The sequence below is a fragment of the Balaenoptera borealis genome (genome assembly GCF_965194805.1).
Source record: "Balaenoptera borealis genome assembly, chromosome: 15".
In the NCBI taxonomy this organism is placed as follows: Eukaryota; Metazoa; Chordata; class Mammalia; order Artiodactyla; family Balaenopteridae; genus Balaenoptera; species Balaenoptera borealis.
Genome location: NC_138871.1, coordinates 307,612 through 323,909, shown reverse-complemented (window position 1 = coordinate 323,909; position 16,298 = coordinate 307,612). Strand labels below are relative to the sequence as shown.

Below are 16,298 nucleotides of genomic sequence, written 5' to 3'. Positions count from 1 at the left end.
TCGGAGCAGAGCCTGGTCCCTGGTGAGCTCTGGGTGGGGGGGGGGGGTGGCCGCTTTGATCCCTGCTCTTACCCTCCTTACCCACGGCCTCCTGCGCATCCAGACCCCCTGTCGCCCTCTCATCACCCTGACCGCCGATCCACGACTGACCGTCCTCGGCGGAGACGTGGGCTGGTGCCCTCCCTACCAGCTGTGTCTTTGGCCTCCAGGTGCCGCCCAGGATCCACAGCTGGCTCGGAGGGGCTCCCGGGGCTTCCCCTGCCCCTGGTCCTCCAGCCTCTGCTTCCAACCTGCAAAGCTTGCCTTCTCCTCTCTCTCCCTTCGGTGGGTGCTCAAGGAGCCCCTCTGGCCACACCCAGCCTCGGCCCCCGTCGTGTGCTCTGCGGCGCTGCTCTTGCTGGGACCCCGTGTCTATAACGACCTGCCTGACGCCTGTCCCCCCACCCCAAGGAAACCCGTGAGATCGCAGGCTGTGTCTGCGCCCCCAGCTGGGCCTGGGCTCAGGTGGTCGGCGGATGCCGCCTGCCCGCTCCTTGTCAGCGAGCAGGGAGGGCCCCTCACTTGCTCGAGGGGAGCCGTGGGCCTGGGTGCTGTCTCCCTGGCTGCGGGGCTGTCCCTTCCTGGGGGCAGGCGTGCCCAGCGAGCAGGAGACCCGGAGCCTCTGGGCAGAAAGGGACGTCCCCGCCTTCCTGGCGACGCAGCATCCACACGGCAGCCGCAGGGACAGGTCTGCGGAGGAGCTGGGTCCCTCTCGCAGGTGCAGAAGCTCGGGGGGAAGGCCCCGGGACGTCAGTGACCTGGGGATGCGGGCGGCGTTCCGTGTGGGTGTCGCACGTTCTCAGTCTGCCAGAAGCTCCGTGTCCTGACGAGGAGAAGCAGTTCTGACGTCCGCCTGAGGGGCTGCTGAGGGGCCGTGGTCCCGGCACCCATCGTGGTCCCCGGGGGAGGGGGTTGGGAGGCTGCCTCGGAGACCAGACTCGAGGATGGAGCTGGTCAGCGATGGGCAAGAATGACCCTCCCCGCGCAGCAAGAGGGCCCTGAGGTGGTCGGTCCTGTGTGGGTTGTCCTGCCGCCCCAGGCCTGTTCCAGGTGCTTCTCTGTGATTTGTGCTTCAGTGCTCTTTGTGCCCTGGGGACCCACACGTGGTGACAGGTCACCTTCCCCACCTGCCCGGGGGCCAAGGCACCAGCAGCTCCTGAGGGCTCTGCCCAAGGCTGCCTGGCTCCCTCTTCATCTGGGTCCCTGTTCCTCAGGGGTCCCTGTCCTGCCCTGTGGGGGGCCTCCAGGAGGGGAGGGCACCCCAGCTCCCTCAGCTTTGAGATACCCCTGGGTGTCCCCATCTGGGTTAGTTTCCTGGAGCTGCTGTAACAAACCGGGTGGCTCGGAGCAGCAGGCAGTGGCTGCTCAGCGTTCTGGAGGCCGGAGGTCCGAAGTCAAGCTGTCGGTGGATTGGCTCCTTATGGGGCTGATGGGGACCCCACCCAGGCCCCTCCAGCATCTGCTGTCCGCCAGCACCCCACCTCCTTGGCTTGCAGACGCGTCGCCCTAGTGTCTGCTCGCCACCTTCTCCCCTCTGGTGTCTCTGTTCTTCTTTTCTGTCTCGTGGGATAATCTCATCTCAGGATCCGTGCCTGATATTACCCCTGCAAAGACCCCAATTCCAAATAAGGTCACCTTCACAGGCACTAGGGCTATGACTTGTGCACATCTTTGGGGATCAGAGTTCAACTCGCCATGCCACCCGGTACTCTGAGCAGAAAGATGGGATGCCACCTGGGGAGGGCAGGGGCGGCACGAGCCAGTGTGTGGTGAGGGGACTCGGGGGATGATACCCCTGGCAGGCTGGGTCTACGGGGTTCCCTAAGGACAGCCCAGCATCATCTTGCAGCCCAGAGCCCGCTGCTTGGCCCTCACCCAGCTCACCGTGCACCTGACACTTGGCAGGAACCTCCTGCAAGAGGGCCATCCCTCCGTCGTCTCGCAGAGTAGACCCTTGAAGCTTTGCGCGCCTTGGGTCAGGCAGGAGAGGCAGTGCTTTACATCCTGGCACCCTCTAGCTGCCCCTCTGTCCACTGCCAAAGGACCGATTTTCTTTAGCTTTCGGGGACACGGTTTCTAAATAAGCTGACGTGTTGTAGCAGGAAAGGTTTTGTCTGGATTTTCTTGGCCAAACACAGGAGGAATGAATCCGAGTCCTGAGAATGAAGGCTGGCCACCCCACTGCCTCTTTCCGTGATGGACACGGCACCACGCTGTCCGAGCCAGACGCGGGCCGAGCTGCTGCGGGAGGGAGGGACGGGGGTCGCTGGCTGCCAGGCCCCCCTCGGGGCTGAAGGACGGGTACTAAGCCCGGGCAGCGGAACCCGGGCCCGTGGAGGCCACAGAGTCAGGCAGCCGAGGGGGCCAGATGCCCAGACTCCACCCGGGCTGCTTCCTGCCCCTGGAGCCTGTGTCCACTCACTGTCTCCTCTTGTCTGTTTCCAGGACGCCTCGGCCGGATGCACCCCAGCGGCTGAACAGCAGGGCACGGCTCCCAAAGTCCAGCTGCCCCTCAACGTGTGAGCTGCTGTTTATGTTTTTGGGGTCCCAGCCTTCAGCGCCTCCCCCCACCACCCTGTAGCGTGTCCACGTGGGGTTTTCTAGTGTGTCACCCGCTTGGTTCTGTGCAACTCACAGGACTGATGGCGGGGCCGCCTGGCCAGCAGGCTGGCGGGTTCAACGTTACTGCCCCCCGGCATTCGGTACAAGCGGGGGAGGGGGTCCAGATATTTGATGACACTTTCACTGGCCACTCAAAAAAGGGCCCCAGAGGCCCCTGAGGAGGTGGGCGTGGGCCCTGCGGGGCAGAGGGCGGCCAGAGCAGCCGGCGTCACCAACTGCCCAGATGCAGCTCTGTGGGTTTTTGTTTTTGTTTTTGTTTTTAATTAATTAATTAATTTATTTTTGGCTACGTTGGGTCTTCGTTGCTGCGTGCGGGCTTTCTCTAGTTGCGGCGAGCGGGGGCTACTCTTCGTTGCGGTGCGCGGGCTTCTCATTGTGGTGACCTCTCTTGTTGCGGAGCACGGGCTCTAGGCACGTGGGCTTCAGTAGTTGTGGCTCACGGGCTTAGTTGCTCCGCGGCATGTGGGATCTTCTCGGACCAGGAATCAAACCCGTGTCCCCTGCATTGGCAGGCAGATTCTTAACCACAGAGCCACCAGGGAAGCCCGGCTCTGTGTTTTAACAGCCCACTACCATCCAGTGCACAGCAGCTGCATATCATCCCCAAATCGAGCCAGATGAACCGTTGTTGGGAAGTGAGATGCTTGTCTGTTTAGAGAATCTGCTCTTGTTAAATGACAGCTCCTAAAAGATGTGCCGTTTAAAATCGCCATTTAAAGAGTGCTCCGAAGAATCACATTGCTGGCTGCTCTGTTATTTGGCAATGAGTTCAGTTACTTGAATGACCGTTTAAGGTGGAGAATATGAATTTGGCAAACAACATGGCAAGGTAGGAAGTTCCCAAGGTCCAATATGGCCAGAGGGACACTTAGAACCTGTGTAGTGGCAGATCAAAATGGATTTCAAGCGAACGATGCCTTTTGAAAATGCAGTTTGCCAGTCTTCAGAAGGATTCCTAGAAGGCGGTTACATCCGCTGGTACAGGTTCACCTTCTTCGAGCCCAGGCCAAACGCTCACCTCTATCAGGCGGCAGACAGGAATCCCTGAACATCCTGCTGTGACTGGGTTATTGCCGAAACCAACTAAGCCAAGGACATTGGGACCTACCTATCTTTGCATAGCTTCCTGAGGGGACGTAGGTTAGTAAGTGCTGTCTCGATGTCTTTAGGCAGAAATTCAGGCCTCACCAACACTGGACAGAAGGCACTGTCTTCCAACTAGGTCTCTGGATGAGTTCCAACGGCCTCCACTGAAACCTGGGGACGGGGCACCTGGGGAAGGATGGGCAGTGGTCTTGCTCATGAGAACTGGGTGCAGGACTGTTTACCTGAGGAAGCAGGCCTGGTCCATGGGAGACAGTGAGGCCTTACTGTAGTTCCCCAAGTGCAAGGCAGGACAGGAGAGCTCGTGGAGCATGAGGCCCGGGTGTTTCATCTTGGCGTCCCCAGCAAGATGCCTGGCACGCAGGCTGTCAGTGACTCTTCCTTGTTCAGAGAGCGCCCGATCCTCCCCTCCTGGGCGCCGAGGGTCCTGGCGGCAGCCCAGAGCCCCTGCTCTTGTACATCAGGTCAGCCACCCAAGGAGGCCGCTCTGCCTTGGAGACCCAGTTCCAGGAATATCACTCCTTGAGAGTCATCAGCACATCCTGGAGGCCTCGGCCACATACAGGCTTCCACATCACTGAGGGATTTTAAGTTTGGAGGGACTTCTTTCTCCCCCTGCCCCGGCTCTGCCCTGGGGCATGAGGGGTCAGTGTGGTCCCCAGCCCCCCGCCAACTCCCTCTGCCTCACCCCCAGAGCATGGCTGTCCCTGTTTGGGTGGAGGTTTTCATTTGGGTAACAGAAGGGAGTCAGATACATCTTTCAAAGGGTGATAAGCCTTTTGGCAGGAATGTGTCTGCTGGCCGTGGTGGTCATCAGACGGATTGTGGCCAGCCTGAGCGTAACGGACTACTGCAAGTTAATGCGTGCATTCTGTGGTTGTATGGTTTGAAATCAGAGACATCATACCTCCAGCTTTGTTCTTCTTTCTCAGGATTGCTTTGGCTATTCGATGTCTTTTGTGATTCCATACAAATTTTAGAATTATTTGTTCTAGTTCTATGCAAAATGCCATTGAAGTTTTGATAGGGATTGCATTGAATCTGTAGATTGCCTTGGAGAGTATGGACATTTTAACAATACTAATTCTTCTAATCCATGAGCACAAAATATCTTTCCATTTTTTGTGTCTTCTTCAGTTTCTTTCATCAATGTCTTATAGGTTTCACTGTTTTCACCTCCTTGGTTAAATTTATTCCTAGATATTTTATTCTTTTTGATGCAATTGTAAATGGGGTTGTTTTCTTCATTTTTCTTTTGGATAGTTTGTTGCTAGATTTCTGTATATTAATTTCATATGCTGCAACTTTGTAAAATTCATTGATGAGTTCTAGCAGTTTTTTGGTGGTATCTTCAGGATTTTCTATGTATAATATCCTGTCGTCTGCAAACAGTGGCAGTTTTACTTCTTCCTTTCCAGTGTGGATTCTTTTTTTTTTCTTGTCTGATTGCTGTGACTAGGACTTCCAGTATTATTATTATTTTTTAAAATTGGGGTATAGTTGCTTTTCAGTGTTGTGTTAGTTTCTGCTATGCAATGAAGTGATTCAACTATACGTATACATATATCCCCTCCCTCTTAGACCTCCCTGCCACCCCCTGCCCCCGCCATCCCACCCATCTAGGTCACCACAGAGCACCAAGCTGAGCTCCCTGCGCTATACAGCAGGTTCCCACCAGCCCTCTGTTTTACACGTGGCAGTGCACATATGTCAGTCCCAATCTCCCATTTCATCCCACCACCCCTCCCTGTGTCCACACATCCGTTCTCTGTGTCTTCCAGTATTATGTTGAATAAAAGTGGCAAGAGTGGACATCCTTGTCTTGTTCCTGACCTTAGAGGAATTGCTTTCAGCTTTTCACTGTTGAGTATGATGTTAGACGTGGGCTTATCATATATGGCTCTTACTATGTTGAGATATGTTCTCTCTGTATCCACTTTGTTGATAGTTTTTATCATAAGGGGATGTGGAATTTTGTCAAACGTTTTTTCAGTATCTATTGAGATGATCACGTGGTTTTTATTCTTCAATTTGTTAATATGGTGTATCACATTGGTTGATTTGCTGATGTTAATCCATCCTTGTGTCCCTGGAGTAAATCCGCTTGGTCACAGTGTATGATCCTTTTAATGTATCAATATTTTTGAATTCAATTTGCTAATAGTTTGTTGAAGATTTTTGCATCTATGTTTGTCAAGGATATTGGCCTGTAATTTTCTTTTTTTGTGGTGTCCTTATCTGGATTCGTTATTGGGGTAATGTTGACCTTGTAAAATGAGTTTGGTTACCTTCCTCTTTAATTTTTTGGAAGAGTTTGAAAAGGATAGGTATTAAATCTTCTTTGAATATTTTATGGAATTCATCAGCGAAGCCCTCTGGTCCTGGACTTTTGTTTCTTGGGAGAATTTTGGTTACTAATTTATTCTCCTTACTAGTAATCAGTCTATTCAGATTTTCTATTTCTTCATGATTCAGTCTTGGAAGATTATATGTTTTTAGAAATTTTTCCATTTCTTCCACGTTGTTGTTGGCGTATAATTGTTCTCAGCAGTCTCTTATGATCCTTTCTATTTCTTTGGTGTCAGTTTTCATTTTTCTTTTTTCATTTCTGATTTTATTGGTTTGGGCCAGTTCTCTTTTTTTCTTGATAAGCCTAGTTAAAAGTTTGAGAATTTTGTTTATCTTTTCAAAGAACCAGCTCTTAGTTTCATTGATCATTTCTATTGTTTTTTTTTTAGTCTCTATTTCATTTATTTCTGCTCTGATATTTATTATGTCCTTCCTTCTAGTAACATTGGGCTTTGTTTTTTCTTCTTTTTTCTAGTTTCTTTAAGTATAAGGTTGGATTATTTATTTGAGATTTTTCTTGCTTCCTGAGGTAGGCTCATACCACTATAAACTTCCCTCTTGGAACTGCTTTTGCAGTGATCCATAGATTTTGGATCATTGTGGTTCTATTTTCATTTGTTTCTAGGTATTTTTAAATTTTTCCTTTGATTTTTTTTCAATGGTCCATTCATGTTGTTTAATTTCCATGTTTTTGTGGTTTTCCCCAATTTTTCTTTTGATTGATTTCTGGTTTCACACAATTGTGGTCAGAGAAGATGCTTGATATGATTTCCACCTTCTTAAATTTATTGAGACCTGTTTTGTAAACTGGTGTGATTAATCCTGGAGAATGTTCCATGTATGCTTGAGAAGAATGGGTGTTCTGCTGCTTTGGGATGGAATATTCTGTACATATCCATGAAGTCCATTCTTCTCCTGAGTTTGGTGAGCATCGTTTTGACCATTACTTTTTTTTTTTTTTTCTGAAACATTTATATTAACATATTTCCATACAAATAACCCAATGAAAGTTTAGTATTAGTTGTTTTGTTTGTTTTTTTATACTGCAGGTTCTTATTAGGCATCAATTTTATACACATCAGTGTATACATGTCAATCCCAATCGCCCAATTCAGCACACCACCATCCCCACCTCACCGCAGTTTTCCCCCCTTGGTGTCCATATGTCCATTCTCTACATCTGTGTCTCAACTTCTGCCCTGCAAACTGGCTCATCTGTACCATTTTTCTAGGTTCCACATACATGCATTAATATACGATATTTGTTTTTCTCTTTCTGACTTATTTCACTCTATGACAGTCTCTAGATCCATCCACGTCTCAACAAATGACTCAATTTCGTTCCTTTTTATGGCTGAGTAATATTCCATTGTATATATGTACCACAACTTCTTTATCCATTCGTCTGTTGATGGGCATTTAGGTTGTTTCCATGACCTGGCTATTGTAAATAGTGCTGCAATGAACATTCGGGTGCATGTGTCTTTTTGAATTACGGTTTTCTCTGGGTATATGCCCAGTAGTGGGATTGCTGGGTCATATGGTAATTCTATTTTTAGTTTTTTAAGGAACCTCCATATTGTTCTCCATAGTGGCTGTATCAATTTACATTCCCACCAACAGTGCAAGAGGGTTCCCTTTTCTCCACACCCTCTCCAGCATTTGTTGTTTGTAGATTTTCTGATGATGCCCATTCTAACAGGAGTGAGGTGATACCTCATTGTAGTTTTGATTTGCATTTCTCTAATAATTAGTGATGTTGAGCATCTTTTCATGTGCTTCGTGGCCGTCTGTATGTCTTCTTTGGAGAAATGTCTATTTAGGTCTTCTGCCCATTTTTGGATTGGGGTGTTTGTTTCTTTGATATTGAGCTGAATGAGCTGTTTATATATTTTGGAGATTAATCCTTTGTCCGTTGATTCATTTGCAAATATTTTCTCCCATTCTGAGGGTTGTCTTTTCGTCTTGTTTATGGTTTCCTTTGCTGTGCAAAAGCTTTGAAGTTTCATTAGGTCCCACTTGTTTATTTTTGTTTTTATTTCCATTACTCTAGGAGGTGGATCCAAAAAGATCTTGCTGTGATTTATGTCAAAGAGTGTTCTTCCTATGTTTTCCTCTAGGAGTTTTATAGTGTCCAGTCTTATATTTAGGTCTCTAATCCATTTTGAGTTTATTTTTGTGTATGGTGTTAGGGAGTATTCTAATTTCATTCTTTTACATGTAGCTGTCCAGTTTTCCCAGCACCACTTATTGAAGAGACTGTCTTTTCTCCATTGTATATCTTTGCCTCCTTTGTCATAGATTAGTTGACCATAGGTGCGTGGGTTAATCTCTGGGCTTTCTATCTTGTTCCATTGATCTATGTTTCTGTTTTTGTGCCAGTACCATATTGTCTTGATTACTGTAGCTTTGTAGTATAGTCTGAAGTCAGGGAGTCTGATTCCTCCAGCTCCATTTTTTTGCCTCAAGACAACTTTGGCTATTCGGGGCCTTTTGTGTCTCCATACAAATTTTAAGATGATTTGTTCTAGCTCCGTAAAAAATGCCATTGGTAATTTGATAGGGATTGCATTGAATCTGTAGATTGCTTTGGGTAGTATACTCATTTTCACAATGTTGATTCTTCCAATCCAAGAACATGGTATATCTCTCCATCTGTTGGTATCATCTTTAATTTCTTTCATCAGTGTCTTATAGTTTTCTGCATACAGGTCTTTTGTCTCCCTAGGTAGGTTTATTCCTAGGTATTTTATTCTTTTTGTTGCAATGGTAAATGGGAGTGTTTCCATAATTTCTCTTTCAGATTTTTCATCATTAGTGTATAGGAATGCAAGAGATTTCTGTGCATTAATTTTGTATCCTGCAACTTTACCATATTCATTAATTAGCTCTAGCAGTTTTCTGGTGGCAGTTTTAGGATTCTCTATGTATAGTATCATGTCATCCGCAAACAGTGACAGTTTTACTTCTTCCTTTCCAATTTGTATTCCTTTTATTTCTTTTTCTTCTCTGATTGCCGTGGCTAGAACTTCCAGAACTATGTTGAATAATAGTGGTGAGAGTGGACATCCTTGTCTCGTTCCTGATCTTAGAGGAAATGCTTTCAGTTTTTCACCATTGAGAATGATGTTTGCTGTGGGTTTGTCATATATGGCCTTTATTATGTTGAGGTAGGTTCCCTCTATGCCCACTTTCTGGAGAGTTTTTATCAGAAATGGGTGTTGAATTTTGTCAAAAGCTTTTTCTGCATCTATTGAGATGATCATATGGTTTTTATTCTTCAATTTGTTAATATGGTGTATCACATTGATTGATTTGCGTATATTGAAGAATCCTTGCATCCCTGGGATAAATCCCACTTGATCGTGGTGTATGATCCTTTTAATGTGTTGTTGGATTCTGTTTGCTAGTATTTTGTTGAGGATTTTTGCATCTATATTCATCAGTGATATTGGTCTGTAATTTTCTTTTTTTGTAGTGTCTTTGTCTGGTTTTGGTATCAGGGTGATGGTGGCCTCATAGAATGAGTTTGGGAGTGTTCCTTCCTCTGCAATTTTTTGGAAGAGTTTGAGAAGGATGGGTGTTAGCTCTTCTCTAAATGTTTGATAGAATTCACCTGTGAAGCCATCTGGTCCTGGACTTTTGTTTGTTGGAAGATTTTTCATCACAGTTTCAATTTCATTACTTGTGATTGGTCTGTTCATATTTTCTGTTTCTTCCTGGTTCAGTCTTGGAAGGTTATACCTTTCTAAGAATTTGTCCATTTCTTCCAGGTTGTCCATTTTATTGGCATAAAGTTGCTTGTAGTAGTCTCTTAGGATGCTTTGTATTTCTGCGGTGTCTGTTGTAACTTCTCCTTTTTCATTTCTAATTTTATTGATTTGAGTCCTCTCCCTCTTTTTCTTGATGAGTCTGGCTAATGGCTTATCAATTTTGTTTATCTTCTCAAAGAACCAACTTTTAGTTTTATTGATCTTTGCTATTGTTTTCTTTGTTTCTATTTCATTTATTTCTGCTCTGATCTTTATGATTTCTTTCCTTCTGCTAACTTTGGGTTTTGTTTGTTCTTCTTTCTCTAGTTTCTTTAGGTGTAGGGTTAGATTGTTTACTTGAGATTTTTCTTGTTTCTTTAGGTAGGCTTGTATAGCTATAAACTTCCCTCTTAGAACCGCTTTTGCTGCATCCCATAGGTTTTGGGTCGTTGTGTTTTCATTGTCATTTGTCTCTAGGTATTTTTTTATTTCCTCTTTGATTTCTTCAGTGATCTCTTGGTTATTTAGTAACGTATTGTTTAGCCTCCATGTGTTTGTCTTTTTTACGTTTTTTTCCCTGTAATTCATTTCTAATCTCATAGCATTGTGGTCAGAAAAGATGCTTGATGTGATTTCAATTTTCTTAAATTTACTGAGGCTTGATTTGTGACCCAAGATGTGATCTATCCTGGAGAATGTTCCGTGCGCACTTGAGAAGAACGTGTAATCTGCTGTTTTTGGATGGAATGTCCTATATATATCAATTAAATCTATCTGGTCTATTGTGTCATTTAAAGCTTCTGTTTCCTTATTTATTTTCATTTTGGATGATCTGTCCATTGGTGTAAGTGGAGTGTTAAAGTCCCCCACTATTATTGTGTTACTGTCGATTTCCTCTTTTAGAGCTGTTAGCAGTTGCCTTATGTATTGAGGTGCTCCTATGTTGGGTGCATATATATTTATAATTGTTATATCTTCTTCATGGATTGATCCCTGGATCATTATGTAGTGTCCTTCCTTGTCTCTTTTAACATTCTTTATTTTAAAGTCTATTTTATCTGATATGAGTATAGCTACTCCAGCTTTCTTTTGATTTCCATTTGCATGGAATATCTTTTTCCATCCCCTCACTTTCAGTCTGTATGTGTCCCTAGGTCTAAAGTGGGTCTCTTGTAGACAGCATATATATGGGTCTTGTTTTTGTATCCATTCAGCCAGTCTATGTCTTTTGGTTGGGGCATTTAATCCATTCACGTTTAAGGTAATTATCGATATGTATGTTCCTATGACCATTTTCTTAATTGTTTTGGGTTTGTTTTTGTAGGTCCTTTTCTTCTCTTGTGTTTCCCACTTAGAGAAGTTCCTTTAGCATTTGTTGTAGAGCTGGTTTGGTGGTGCTGAATTCTCTTAGTTTTTGCTTGTCTGTAAAGCTTTTGGTTTCTCCATCAAACCTAAATGAGATCCTTGCCGGGTAGAGTAATCTTGGTTGTAGGTTCTTCCCTTTCATCACTTTAAGTATATCATGCCACTCCCTTCTGGCTTGCAGAGTTTCTGCTGAGAAATCAGCTGTTAACCTTATGGGAGTTCCCTTGTATGTTATTTGTCGTTTTTCCCTTGCTGCTTTCAATAATTTTTCTTTGTCTTTAATTTTTGCCACTTTGATTACTATGTGTCTCGGCGTGTTTCTCCTTGGGTTTATTCTGTATGGGACTCTCTGCGCTTCCTGGACTTGGGTGGCTATTTCCTTTCCCATGTTAGGGAAGTTTTCGACTATAATCTCTTCAAATATTTTCTCTGGTCCTTTCTCTCTCTCTTCTCCTTCTGGGACCCCTATAATGCGAATGTTGTTGCGTTTAATGTTGTCCCAGAGGTCTCTTAGGCTGTCTTCATTTCTTTTCATTCTTTTTTCTTTAGTCTGTTCCGCAGCAGTGAATTCCACCATTCTGTCTTCCAGGTCACTTATCCGTTCTTCTGCCTCAGTTATTCTGCTATTGATTCCTTCTAGTGTAGTTTTCATTTCAGTTATTGTATTGGTCATCTCTGTTTGTTTGTTCTTTAATTCTTCTAGGTCTTTGTTAATCGTTTCTTGCATCTTCTCAATCTTTGCCTCCATTCTTATTCCGAGGTCCTGGATCATCTTCACTATCATTATTCTGAATTCTTTTTCTGGAAGGTTGCCTATCTCCACTTCATTTAGTTGTTTTTCTGGGGTTTTTTCTTGTTCCTTCATCTGGTACATAGCCCTCTGCCTTTTCATCTTCTCTATCTTTCTGTAACTGTGGTTTTTGGTCCACAGGCTGCAGGATTGTAGTTTTTCTTGCTTCTGCTGTCTGCCCTCTGGTGGTTGAGGCTATTTAAGAGGCTTGATGGGAGGCTCTGGTGGTGGGTAGAGCTGACTCTTGACCATTACTTTTAACTCTTTATCAGGTAGATTGCTTATCTCCATTTTGTTTAGTTCTTTTTCTGAGGTTTTATCTTGTTCTTTCAATTGGAATATATTCTTCGTCCTCCTCGTTTTGCCTAATTCTCTCAGTGTTTGCTTCTATGTATTAGGTAAATCAGCTCCTTCAGCTCCCAGTCTTGAAGGAGTGGCCTTCTCAGGAGATGCCCTGTGGGCCCAGAGGTGCAATCCTGCCTGGCCACCAGAGTCAGGCACTCGAGGGTCCCCTGTGTGGGCTGTGTGCAGCCTCCCATTGTGGGGGTGCTGCAGCCACTGCTGAGGCATGCTGGTGGGTGGGGCTGGCCTCCGAACGGCCGTGGGCCCAGCCGCAGCAGCTGCTGGGCACTGGTGGGCAGGGCTATTGCTCAGCTGGCTGGGAGGCCTAGCCAAAGTGCAGGGTGGGCGGGGCTTCATCAGGGCACGCCCACGGACACTAACAGGTTAGATGGAGCATTCCAAAATTGCGCCCACCAGCCAGCATTAGCAAGGTAGCCCGAGATCACGGATATGGCTCCCACCAGAGACTCAGTCCCCAGGGACCATCCCACCTGGTCCCCGCCTCTCTGGCAGTTGCTTCAGCGTCAGTAAGTAGACTGTGAGCTGTTCAGTCTGGTATTCTTGCGCTGGTTTTTAGGTTGAGTGAGTCTGCACACTCAACTCCACTGAGAGCGGGTTTTCCATTCCCTGTGCTTCTGTAGTTTTCCTGAGTATTCTCTGTCGGTTTTCAGAGCCGGGTGTTTGGGGGCTGGTCTCTCTGAACAGGATCTAGGGTTGGGGGCTGCGTGTGGAGCTTGAATCCCTCACTCCTCAGGGAAGAGATCCGTCCCCTGTGGTCCCTCCTGACTGGATTGCGGTGGCTGGGGAGGGGTTTTCCTGGGCAAGTCCGTCTCTCTGCTTCCCCTGCCCGTCTCCATGCTGTCCTTCTACCCTTTGTGGTGGAGGCTCCATTCAGCCAGTTTTCAGGTCCCTTTCCGAGGAAGTTGTCCCACATGTGGTTGTGGACTTGCTGTGTCCATGGGGAGAGGCGAGCTCGGGAACTTGCTGTGCTGAACCCTCTCCTCAGCTGATCCTGCTGATTGTGAGTCAGCGAGCGGCACGTGTCTCGCTGACCTGAGCCGGTGCGGCCCTGGCAGCCAGAAGAACAGGAGCAGACTCCTCCCACGAGGAATGGAAAGGAACCTTGCTTGTTTCAGAAGAAATGAGCGAGCCGTCACATGGAGGCGGAAGGGTGTGAAGTTAATGACGGCGTTAGAGTTCTTTAATCACTGCTTGATTAGAGTCTGTAGACAATTAACAGCAAGTAAAGATCTTCTATAGGAAAGAGCAAGTAATACGGTGAGTGACGGCTGTTCCCAGCTGGCTGCTGTTCCCACGATGCCAGGCTCGGTGGTCACGGCTGCCACTGCCGGCCGAGGGCACCGGGAAGGGGCCTGACATTCCCCCCGCCTCACATGGGGCTGCTTCTGCCTGGAGGAGGGGTCGCCTCTTCGATGGGCACGAGAGCCCCCTGCCGACCACCAGGCTGTGGGGAAGAGGCGCTGGGATCCAGACGCTCCCACTCCTGCCTGAAATCAGTACCTTCAGTACCAACCTTGAGTGTGAACGCGCAGAGGTGAACCCCGGGCCTGCTCTGCACGTGACGCAGGACCCCCTGCGTCCTCCGTGGAGGCCGGTGCTGAGCTCAAGGCCTTTGGAAGGAGTGGAAAGGGAGCGTGGGGCCCCCAATTTCCATGAGGATCGAGGATCGTCCTCCAGTTTTCCCAGGATGGCAGCACGCAGTTCTGGTGGGCGCGGCTGAGGGCATGGGGTGGGAAGGGGTGCAAAGGATGCACCCTACCCTGTGGCCGCACTCGGACCTGGACGGAGTGACCCGGCGCACGGCAGGGACCGCAGAGCTGCAGGCGTCGGGCTGGGAGCCGGCTGGTCCCTCCAGGGCGTTTTCTTGAGTCACAACAGGGGAAACAGATGCCACGTTCCCTGGCCAGCGCCGCCCCAGCGCAAGCTGCAGGCAGATGTGCGGGCACCAAGTGCAGGAGAACGCCCGTGGGGAGGGGGGGCAGAGGTGTTCCAGGTGAAGTCAGATTTGTTTACGTTCCACCCCCCAGCCATGCACACTGAGAGGCTGAACTTGAAATACTGAGACCAGAGGAGGGATTACTCCTCAGAGAACAAATTGAAAATAAAGATGAAGACAGCAAGGGCATTAGTGCCCTGGTGCCACTCAGCACAGGCCCCCCACATGGAGCCCCCACTCCCCGGCCTCTCCCGCCCGGGCCTCTCCCCAGCCTCCCGCAGTGCCCCTCGCCCCTGCCAGGTCCCTGGGGCCACGGAACCACCAGCCTCCAGCTCACTGCTGTGTAAACACAGATTCTCCATCTTTTTGAGCCTCAGTGTGCTCAGCTGTGAAATGGGTGGGTAGCCCAGCCTCAGAGCTCACGTGGGGCTTGGGCGAGACCATGACTAATGCCAGCTTCCTGCCCTGCACCCTCGTCCTGCCTCGGCCCATGGCACCCGAGGTGGGGTGGGGCTCTGCACGCTGCCCCACGGGTGCAGCTGCCCGTCAACAGCTCCCCGTCAACAGCTCCCCGTCAACAAGGTAGGGCAGAGTTCTGACTCTGATGACTTGGAGGAGGAGGACGCCTCGTTTCCCCGGGGCTGAAGGCATTCTTGGAAGGCCCCTCTGCCACGCGTGGTTAGCGCCCGAGGGGTGCCAGAACCAGTATGCATCCAATAAATAAATAGCTGAAACTGGGAAGGAAACCTCGCTTCCCCCCGTTAGACTCTGGGCGTCCCACGTGAGGAGGCGGGACGCAGAATAGATCCAGTCTGCCTGCAGACTCGCTCAGGATGCGCCTCAGCAGAGTTGGTGGTCCTGGAGGCCGGCGCCCCCGCCCCTGCGGGGCCCACAGTTGGTCCAGGCCGGGCGAGTCGGCTGGTGGTTTCAGCCAGGTGCGCCTCAGTTGCCCATTTTCTGCCTTTATGACTTCATCAGGAACCGTGGTGTGTTTCTCTAAAGTACCAGTGGGATTTTGAAAGAAGCCTCTTCTGATTTAAAGGCTTAATCCAGATGACTTGAGGCCCACGGTTTGAAGAATGCTTATTCTTGTGTGATGGGAAGATGCTGAGAAGTCAACACAGACCTTGTTCCCTAACGGCTCGGGGATCCCAGAATGCTGAGTGAGACCATCAGCTTGTCCCCGGAAACGTTACTCTGTCGTCTGATGGCCGCTCCCCAGATCACAGACACACACACGGCTCGTCGGCTCTTCGCCGAGGTCGCTGACACTCACTTGCTTTGAAAACCTGAGTTGACTCCGCCGTGGAGGTGGGTGCTGGCGGACGCTGCGCCGGGGGTGGGGGGGCCCGCCCTGGGCAGCTGAGACCCCCGAGCCTCACGCTCGCCACCCGGGGTCTGTCCTCTCCCGGCAGGGACGGCGCCCCCTCCCACAGGAGCCCCTGTATCCACAGCTCCACGCCCCACGGCAGGTGGCCCCTGAAGTCACCCGGTCCCAGGGGCTAGAAGGGTGGGTGGGGGCAAAGAAAGAGGCCACCTGCCGGGCCCTGGTGGAGGGACCCTGACCCCCCGGGGCTGCACGCCGGTTGGTATCCGTGTTAAGAGACGCCCTTTCAGCTCCCGTCTGGGCCCCTCGTCCCGCCAGCCCTCCACCTCCCTCTGGACCTAGCGCCCTGTGGACCGACGCCTGTGTCACCCATCCTCTGCTTCTGTTCGCTTCTTCCCGTTCCTTTCTGGAGAGCAGCCCCTCTGCCTTTCCTTCCATCCTCCCGGGAGCACCTCCCAGGGCACCCCCTCCTCCTTCTGGTCCCAGCTGTGCGCTCGGACCTCAAACGAGGAAGCTCATAGCCCGCTTCCCCCACTTATCCTCGTAGCCCAGCTTGTCCAGCAGAACTCGGGGCTGGATGAAACCGTTCCCAGTGCGCACACACGTACACACAGCACACACACACAAGTACATGCGCACACACGCACACAT

General features: G+C 49.0%; 1 protein-coding gene across 3 annotated transcripts in view; it reads left to right on the top strand.

Moving 5' to 3' along the window:
- SH3RF3 (SH3 domain containing ring finger 3) overlaps nucleotides 1–16,298 on the top strand; it is a 257,763-nt gene that overhangs the window by 143,477 nt on the left and 97,988 nt on the right. For all 3 annotated transcript variants that reach the window (XM_082357317.1, XM_082357318.1, XM_082357319.1), the window contains one exon: nucleotides 2,485–2,558. In XM_082357317.1, the coding sequence (XP_082213443.1) occupies nucleotides 2,485–2,558 (74 nt within the window). The remainder of the gene's footprint in view (nucleotides 1–2,484; nucleotides 2,559–16,298) is intronic.